Genomic DNA, 9,747 nt, shown 5'->3' on the forward strand with positions numbered 1-9,747 from the left:
AAGGGCCTAGACTGCCATAATAAACAAATGTGTCATTAAACATATATTTAATTATTTAAATAATAAATTTATGTCACTATTATTTTTGGCGCTTGTGTTCCCTTATGCATCATAAAATACAGTTATAGTATCTGTCATTGGTTCCCATCAAAATTAGTGCACGGTTGGTGTTCACTTTAAATGTATTTATTTCGCTAGGAAGGAAGGAAGGTCAGTTGTTTGGGAATTAATTTACTTTATTACACAATACTTAGTGACCTGTTTCAAGAACCCTCTAAATGTCCTCTTGGAAACTCCAAACCACAATTTCACCCGCTGCCCCACGGTCTGCACAGTAACATTTTGATTGTGTGAAGGTGATAATGGCTTTCAATGATAGGAGCTCATATTTAATGTCAATACAAGAAACATTTTCCAACTTAAAAGCCTGTTTAAAAATAAGTTTGTTTTTTCCAGTGTACTGCACCAATTAAATAAACACTAATCAAATTCTTCACAACACATTTTTTTATGTATGTATGTATTTATTTAGGCACACTTGGTCCTCCATGGAAGTTGTTTGATTAAACCTTCAATTTTGAGCATACTGTACAAAAAACTAAGAAATCAGTCCAACTTTTTGAATCCTTTATAAAGGTACCTTAGTTGTAAAAATAAAAAAATCATTTTCTGCAGGCATACAGTATAATTGGGTGGATTCAAGGTAAGTGAAGCACCAATTGTACTTGAAGGGACACGTGTGTCTTTTTTGCTCAGGAAAATGAAATTATCATTATTTTTCAATAATATGAATCCATTTTGACTGCTCCTTGAATGCCCCTTTTTCATGTGCAAAACTGATCCGCCCCCATGTCCTGCTGTGACGTCAGCAAAGTAACTGGACACCATTAGCACATTCGAAAAAAATGCTTAACTTACGTCGTTTTATAATATCCCAAAACTGCGATCAGTCGTCACCAAACTTTATGAGGACATTTCTACTTCAACTTCTGACTATCACAATAATCAGCCTCATGTGCTCAGTATTACTGGGGCCCTTTAAGCAACAGGGATAGTGTTTGTGTCAGTGGCCACGTTGGCTTTGGCCCTCTGGGATGCGAGCGTTCGGCAGTGCAGAAAAACATTCAGGGGATGACTGAAGGAGAACAGAACGAGGACGGTCAGCGCGATGTTCATCTGCAAACATATGAATAGAAAGATGATTATTTCATTTAAAAAAAAGATAGCACTCAACTGCAATCCAATGTTTCTGTAAGTTCCTTAAACCGTGTGATGGTCTTGTACATACATATAAAGGATCTCCGGCCAGAAATTCTTCCACCACAGCAAAGCAGGCATACTGCAGTAAAGACAAGACCGCCGAGAGACCAAAGACGAGACCAAGCATCTTTCCAAAGTGACGCGGCGGGAAACTACGCACACACATGCAGTGGGGGAAAAAAACACAAAAGTAGTTATGAGGTGCACATATTTGGATAGTGGCTGACAGTGATGAGATGAAATGAATTGAAATGAAAATGACATCACAGTGTCTATGTGCTCAGCTTGCGAATGTCACATGACCAAACTCACAAGTGTGATGCCATTTTCAGTCGGCAGGCAGCAAGTAGCAAAATGGCCGCCCCACGAGATGGATAAAAATGGGTGGATTCTGCTGCTTAACTCATATTCCACAAACACAATATTTATCGGAACGCCCCGTTTAGACTAATAGAATGAACATATTGTCAAGATTTTTTTTTCTTGACTTCTCTTTGAAAGACGCCAGGCCAGTTGGGTTGGCCTGTGACTCCAAAACACAAATTCAAAAGTCAGATAGCAGTTATCTTGTTTTGTGATTGATGTCTTTTGACCATCACGCATCCATGTGGCAACCTCGCCTCGTTTACTGTGATACAGATCTTATTTGTGCTCATTGGTTAATCAGTGATCGCTCACGTTTTCTCTTCATTGTTTTCAAATGGACATTTGACCTCTTTTAAAGGACTCTTAAGTAGTCCTTAACTCATTCACTGCCATTGACGGCTATATACGTCAAAAATTCATTTGAACTATTTTCCCCCCACTTTTCTTAACAAGAGTATGTAAACCTAGAAAAAAAATATTGTACAATTTGTGATGAATCGTGAGTTAACTAGTGAAGTCATGTGATTAATTACGATTACAAATTTTAATCACCTGTTACCCCTAATTTTTAATAACCTTGTCTTTAAAAAAAATATTTTTAATTTTTAATAGTTTTTTTAAAATAAAAAATTATTTAAAATTAGGGCCGTCGGGCGATTACAATTTTTAAACGTAATTAATCGCATGACTTCACTAGTTAACTCACAATTAATCACAAATGTTATATCTGTTCTAAATGTACAATAAAAAAAATCCATTTTTTCATACTCTTGTTAACAAAAGTGGAAAAAAATGTTTAACTAATAGAAATATTTCACATAATTTTTTTTGCGATTAAAGCCGTCAACGGCAGTGAATTAGTTCATGCCAGCCCTTCAGCTACTCACGCCATTGCGACAAACGCAGACATTCCTCCGTAGACGAAGCTGTAAGTGACCATCAGAGTGACGAAAGTGAAGTACTGAAGCGGCAGCACGGGGATGGAAGCGCAAATTGAGAACGCCAATGACAGCACCGACGTCAGGAAGAAAGACAGAACTGCGGAATTCAGGTCTGCTTCTTGTTCACTCATCCCTACGAACACAGAAGGGAAGAATTTCCGATTGGTCACATAAGCTGCCGTCTTGGTGATTTTTTGCACCGCACCTGCCACCGGGGGTTTGCGCTTGTGTCGGTCCATGATGAAGCCATTAACGGGACCAATCAACAACCCGCACATCTGAGTGAAAGCAAAGGCGTTGATGTACTGGCTCACTGGCAACACACAAAAAGAAAAGGTCAGGCCAAAATGAGTTGGCACATTTAGCAAAGCATCGAATTTAGTCATATACGGTGTCATTCGGTGTCCTGCCATTGTGGTTTTGTGTGCATACCAAGCGATTCATCTCCACCAGCCAGGCGCTCCAGCATTGGGTTGAGGGTTCCGATGAACAAATAATGTCTCAGTTGGATCACAGACAACCAGAGGACGACCAAGAAGAAAAATTTGGACAGAACGCATTCGCGGAAGGTTTTCTCTGAGGCAGACAACGGAACTGAGATAAAAACATGCTTTATTTGAAGATCCTGTTTTTATTATTCGGAATTGTACACACCAGGTTTTTCAGGCTCTTGCTCATCAAGTGGCTTCTTCTCATCTACCGGCATCTGATAGTCACTCTGTACGCTTTTGTTGGACTTTCCTAATCTTTTGTAGGATATCCTAAAGTCAGAGAGGACAATCTGAGCCTGCAACTCAAATCTGTTTGACCAGCAAATCACGCATATGGTGCCATCTTGGCCCACATGGAACCTCAACTCGACTCCCGTGCAGAACTGACTTGGATCTTCTCCCGTTCTCCATTTAGCGAGCTCCTACTCCATATACTGATGGGCCAGGGGCAATTACGGGTTCTGCTATCATCCTGGCTAGGGGCGGAACTAGGGCGTTGATGTTAAGCAGACCTTGAGATTTTATTTTCTCCCATTCAGTGAGCTTTGTGTTGCAAAGCCGTTTAAAAAAAATAAAATAGATTCCGTCCTTTTGACTTAAAGGATTTTTGTGCAGTTTGTCACTTTTTTACTCACGACTGCCACCTCTGGCCCAAAGTGTAACTGCAGCATCTGTGTCAGGCTCGTTCATGGTGCGCGTGCGAGTACGTGCACGATCTTAGACATGCCTTCAAATGAGGTCAGAAAAACTCGACCTTTTTTTAAGATTTCTATTCGGCACTTGTTTGTATTTTACTGCCATCATCTTTTATGTCCACTTTGCTGCGCAGTGTTTCGCAATCATACCCATACTTGTAGTGGTCCGGCAGCGGGTACGGGATTGATGTTCTGGGAAACAGGAAGATGGTCCTGAGCACGTGAAGGATGCTGCCGGCGGCCAAGAACAGGAAACTGGCCTTGAGAGGGATGCCGAACTCGTATGCCAACTTAAGTTGCAAAGTGAAGATCATCATTAATACATAAATCCTACAAGTTGACAAATGCTCACAGCCTTTGCCTCCATTCAGACGCACTTTAACGAGGACAAAGACGCCCGAGGAAGAGTCGAAGGCCCCATTGTAGATGGTGATGATGGTGGAACGATGAGCACCGAATAGATTTGCCACCTTTAGGAGGATAAATTCAACGGGTCACATTTTATTGACATTTTAATTGATAAAAGTAGTTTGAAGTGCTAAATTTTAGCATCCCAAATGCACTCATCTCTTTGGAGATAAATAAAAAAAAAATAAAAAAGGAAAAAAACGTACCTACCTGCATGTTGCTGAGGAGCAGCATCATGCCACCAACAGCTATGAACGACAGCGCCGGGTAAAGCAGCATCGAAAAAACTGATGAGGAGAGACAAAAACGATTTTATACGTAGCAAAAAGGCCATACAATCAATTTATTACGTGTGTGTGGAGCGTGACCTCTGCTCTAAATTAAATTAAATCTTGAATTAAAGTGACCGTGTGTAATCTTTAGTGTCATATAGTGGTGTACAAATAATTCATTGAATTTATAAATCCACTATTGATTTCAAGGATATGCAAAAAAAAAAACGTTTTATCACATCAACGTACATTTAAAAAAAAAATTATTATCGTAGGTCTAGTAGTAATCACTAATTACATGACATGACTGGAGCCTCACCTTACATGTTTCACCACCATCAAAGATGTAGACATTTACCTGGGGTTGCAAAAGCCAACATCAGGATTCCGGAAGTGTGAAGAGCTCTGGCGCAACAAACCAAAAGTCATTATCGATGCGATTTGACCTAAATTGCGCAGCATGATGCAATGCAGATAGACAGGTTGAAACCTTCTGCAAAATAGCGCTTGATCCGGATATCTTACATCTGTAGCTTTAACAAAATGTAGGTGAAACATGTGCCGTGTTATTTGAATTATTTTCCTTCAGCGCTCACATTCCAAAGAGCCGAGCCACCAAAGTGCCAAAGCGGTCAAAGATGGCACCATTTACAAACATCAGGAAATTATTCATGAAGGATGCAATGGTGAAGACCAGCGAGAACTGTTCATCCTGCCTCCTGCAATCTGAAACAGACAAACAAAGATTGAAACAAAAAAGATCTGGAAATGTATAAATATTTTCGCAGCAATGCCTCAATGGTTGCACTTGTAGAACTTGTGTACAAATGCGGGTTATCCTGCAATTAAAAGCCTTGCGAATCATTATTTTCAACATACACATAGAAAAATGGAAAGTTAGTAAAACTCAAAATTTCAATGAGAGTCAATATTTCGGGCTATAATATTCCAGCCAATCCCGAATACATGTGACATCTGACCTCATTTACAATGAGTGTTCAAATAATTTGGAGTGCAACTGCATGGCGAAGATTAAAGGTGTATTAAAGAAGTTTAAATGTTAAAATTACAGATTTTTTTTACACATCTATACGCAGAAGCAATGCCATGATGTGTAGAGCAAGCCCTAACGTGTTTACAACAATTGCGTCGATAAGACTATAAGTCTCTTTGAGCATTTGAGCTGAATACGACAAGAATGTGACGTCAAGCATGCCGTCGTCTCCGAGTAGAGTTTCCAATTCTTAAAAAAAATAAAAAGAGTTTCCAATTTTTTACCACTTCCGCATTGTTGTTTTAATTTATTTTTTGCGTGATTTGGATGTATTGCTGGAATGCGTAAAAAATAAATAAATAAATAAAAGTTTCCACTTAACGCGTAGAAGAAGTGCTCACGCTGGGACACTTGGGATAAACAACACGACTGTAAGCTTTTACATGTTTGAGTTTGGAGTCTTCCGGAAGTAAGAAAATTATGCGTTTGAGCACAGCTGGAACTTTGGCACAGACCCCCCCCCCCCCCCAAAAAAAAAGAAGAATTGACAAGTTTTATCCAGCGCGACAAAACGAGCCAAAATAGAGTCTGATAGGCGCAGACAGACGCGTGTAATTATGGGAGCGACTGTTGAGCAGTGGAATATAACTGACAACATCTCTGGGTATGTCCAAAGACCCACAGTTGGCTTCCTTTCTACTCAGAAGGTAAGATATGATAACTATACAGATAATGACAGGTCAGATAAAGACTGTGTGCGCGTGAATATCTCGAAACAGCGTGATGTTTGTCTCAGAAATAAATGCGCGTACGCAACGATCCACAAACACACTTTCGACAACTCGCAAGCAAAAGTTATGGAAAATGCACACACGAAATAAAAAAAAAAAGAAATGGGAGAATCACGGATACATTTGTGGATCTGAAAAACACGTGGAACTCAAGAAATTGTTTGTGGATTTGAAAAACACGTGAAAATCACAAATGTATTTGTGTGAATATTTTTTAGACAAATCTCTCTCCCATAGGCTTAAAAAAAAATTCCCAACAAAATTTGCAGATTTAATGATGCGGCGTCTTACGACGTAAAGTCTTTTTTTTTTTGACACATAATGCAGCATCGAAAATTACAAACACTCGAGCCTCAGTCAGCCGGGGGGCGGAGCTAACTAAACAGTCCCCAGCAGATAGCACATCCCTGGACGGTTGAGGTTAGGTTCAATACAGTGTTCAAAACATATCGTAATCGTTATGTGGGAGGGTTATGGTTAGGGTTATGGTTAGGCTCAATAACAAAAAAAAGGAAGAAGGCGCTTCGAGGTCGGGCGGAGTCAAACGTTTAGGTCCACCCGCTACATGTACACTTTAGTCTAGAAGTGGCAGTCGTGTGTAAAAAAAACAAAAATGTTACACTCTTGAATGCAGCTTAAAAAAAATGCTAAAGGCAACTCAACCTTCTGATGATTTCCAACAACAATGCATTGCAAGATAGCAAGATGGCAGCCACTGGATCCTAAGCCCTATTTTTTTTAGAAGGGAGAAGAGCAAACTGACCTTGGAGCTGTGAGCCATCACTGTTTGTGGTGTTGGCGCAAAAGGAGCCGAAAAAGCCTTGCGACTTCAAGATGAACACAAGTGAGGCCCACCCGAATATAAATCCTGCAAAGAACAGACACTCCGCCATGCCTGTGAGGAAGGTGAAGCCTTGTCGCACCTTAAGTCCCTTTAACGTCATTCTTCAAGCTTCTTGCGCACACACCTGGTGAGGAGAAGGAGATGCAGAATAAGAAATGTGTCTATTTATTTTCTGTGTCTATGCTGAATCCACGAATGACATCGCGTTCAATTAAAACGGAACCATTTGATATTTTGACAGCAACCTACGAGTTTGGGCCCTATTTTCGTTCCTAGTGCAAGTCTGACGCACATAGGCGGAGTTTTCTCTCTGTATGTTCGTAGACTTCACCCTGGTAGAATTGAGCGTAACATGGCGTTTGCACGCTTGCGGGAGGAAAAGTAGTTGAATCCTGGCCAATCGTAGCCTGTGACAGTGTGTCCGTCAAAACAGACTAGATTTGCCAGATCCACCACACCAACATCTATCGAAATTCAAACACAATTTGCTTCTTCCTCTGGTCGTTGAATCGGTGGAGGCTGATGTCTGTGGATCTCACTCTGCTCCTTCCTTCCTTTCCTCAGTCTCTCCTTTGGTCTCTTGGGGTCTCCCTAATTTGTTGGAATTTTGATGTTTCTGGGGTTGGTGAAAGACTCTGGTTGGTAACCCGGTGGGTAGTAGGTGATGTCTGATCGGTGCTGGATTTCACTTTCCTTTCTTTTCTTTGATCCTTACTCGGGTCTCCTGACAACCTCACGACTCTCGCTGGATTCTGAACTATTCGGTTTAGGTGAACGGTATGGGATTTTTAATAGGTTTTAGGTGAACTAATGAGTACACACTCACGCACACATGCACACATGCACCCCCCCCCCCCCACACACACACACGCACATGCACATACAGAATAAATAAATAAAAATAAATAAGAAAGAGAGAGAGCCATGATGATGACATGTCAATTCGGTAAAATTACCGGATGAACAATACTGAGCTCTTGAGGAAAAAAAGAAGAAGAAAAAAAAATAGCCTTGACTTGCCAAAATGAACTTGCAGCCATTTGTACGCCAAGCACGCGGGCGCCACTCCACCGAAATAGGGCCCTTTGTCTCTTAAAATAGAAATTTTCTATGACCTTTCATGACCTTGAAAAAGAGTACAACAGCACAAGAATGTTCAGAATATATTTACTAAATATAAGGAACGGTAGTCAGTCGGAGGGTGCCTTAAGGTGCAAGATCTGCAACTGCTAATACTTCCTTTTTCTCTGTAACACCGATTAAGGATTAATCATCATTTTTTTAAACATCAGACAGACTATTAATGCATTTTCAAGTAGTAGTCCATAATTTGCTTTAGACAATTATTATGAGGATATTCTTGGCAAAACATGCAATGTATGTGTGGGAATATATTTCCATTATTGATATTATTATTATTATTACATATATGTAATATGAAACATTAATTAATTCTGCCACATCTACCCAAAACAAAAGTGATACCGACCTTGCAATTCCTCAGCGGAGCTCCCCAGATGGTCGTTCAAATCCTGTTATAATGCCAATCCCTCACTCACACGCTTCCTTATAAAAAGGCAACTCCCCACTGATAACCGCCAATGGCTGTGCTATGTCACGGGGCTGCTTTTGTGAAACGGCATTCTAAAAATTCTTAAAACAGTTCAAGCTCATATCAGATACACCTACATACAGTAGCGTGATGTTGTCAAGTAGTTCATTTCTTTGCAGTTTCCCACTTTAGTGTTTTAAGATCATCAAACAAATGTCAACGTCGGACAATGATAAGCCAAGTAAACGTGCTCAAATGCTGTCTTAAATGGTGATTTTATTGATCCCTTACAGTTTCAACAGCAGTTTGGGCGTGCACTCAGTTGTTTTACTTTAGTTTGAAGCATACAAACATTAGATTACACAAACACACTCAGCACTGACAAGGCTGCAGGCGACACGCAAACCCGCTCCGCTCAGGAAGTCCAAATATGGACGCAGTTTAAACTCCCCTTAAACGAGGCTCGTCATGCATTTTCAGAAATGATCGTGTTTTATTAAATGACATGTTTGCCATTAGTTTTGAGTGGACTTGGGAAAATGTTTATACAGAGACTTAATTGTGCTCAATGTGACCTGTGTACTAAAATAAAAGTGACATACAAGTGCTGATTATATTCATGAATGAAATGTACATTTAGTGCTTCTTGAACCTTTATCTGCAGATCACAACATTTATCTACTGACTTCGCAAAAAATGATCGCTGCAAATCCTTTCTGTTGATTGCTGCTATCAATCGACGTATTTCGTCTTCATTAGGAGGTATGCGATAAAAAAGCAACATTTGGTTTACTCCTTTGTGTGTCTGTACAACCGACTGCAAAGCAAGATATGACCATTTTTATAAGAGAATCGATTAGATAAAGGACTTTTTCGTTGTATGAGATTCAATGGTTACAATACAGGCAAGTGGCTCTTTTGCCGTCCAGAGGGGGCGTTCCCATGAGGGCGGTGACGTCACGTGCAGAAGGTCAATAGGGCGTCCAAGCCACCAGGGGGCCCCCCAAGCTCTAGTCTCTACCTAGCTCTGTAGTCTTACCTGAGATTACGATTAAAATGTCCTGTCTTTATCTGTCTCTAATATTTGTTTATTACAACCCCTTTATGCTTAAAAAAAAATAAACATAGGATAT

General features: G+C 40.2%; 1 protein-coding gene across 2 annotated transcripts; it reads right to left on the minus strand.

Annotated features, from left to right (window-relative positions):
• Positions 1 to 323: 323 nt before the first annotated feature.
• On the minus strand, positions 324 to 8,682 carry LOC147168425 (equilibrative nucleobase transporter 1-like). Of its 2 annotated transcripts, XM_086084839.1 has the most exons (14): positions 8,552 to 8,592; positions 8,083 to 8,187; positions 6,982 to 7,186; positions 5,030 to 5,159; positions 4,792 to 4,838; positions 4,372 to 4,448; positions 4,131 to 4,223; positions 3,904 to 4,043; positions 3,222 to 3,328; positions 3,000 to 3,143; positions 2,773 to 2,880; positions 2,514 to 2,700; positions 1,289 to 1,412; positions 324 to 1,176 (listed from the first exon to the last, which is right to left on the minus strand). In XM_086084839.1, the coding sequence occupies exons 3-14, from the start codon at positions 7,160 to 7,162 to the stop codon at positions 1,039 to 1,041; spliced, it is 1,476 nt and encodes a 491-aa protein (XP_085940965.1). In that variant the 5' UTR covers positions 7,163 to 7,186; positions 8,083 to 8,187; positions 8,552 to 8,592; the 3' UTR covers positions 324 to 1,038. The 2 variants fall into 2 exon arrangements, with proteins under 2 accessions (XP_085940965.1, XP_085940964.1); XM_086084838.1 differs by lacking the exon at positions 8,083 to 8,187 and having other exon boundaries at positions 8,552 to 8,682.
• Between the last annotated feature and the right edge of the window lie 1,065 nt (positions 8,683 to 9,747).

The sequence above is a fragment of the Leptonotus elevatus genome, chromosome 9 (genome assembly GCF_054856555.1).
Source record: "Leptonotus elevatus isolate MCC_2025b chromosome 9, RoL_Lele_1.0, whole genome shotgun sequence".
NCBI classification, from domain to species: domain Eukaryota; kingdom Metazoa; phylum Chordata; class Actinopteri; order Syngnathiformes; family Syngnathidae; genus Leptonotus; species Leptonotus elevatus.

Coding starts and splice junctions, on each gene's coding strand:
- LOC147168425 (XM_086084838.1), bottom strand. CDS start 7,162: ATGACGTTAAAGGGACTTAAGGTGCGACAAGGCTTCACCTTCCTCACA. Junction 4,224..4,371: donor TGCTCCTCAGCAACATGCAG/GTAGGTACGTTT, acceptor ATCCTCCTAAAG/GTGGCAAATCTATTCGGTGC. Junction 3,329..3,903: donor CCGGACCACTACAAGTATGG/GTATGATTGCGA, acceptor CTCTGACTTTAG/GATATCCTACAAAAGATTAG.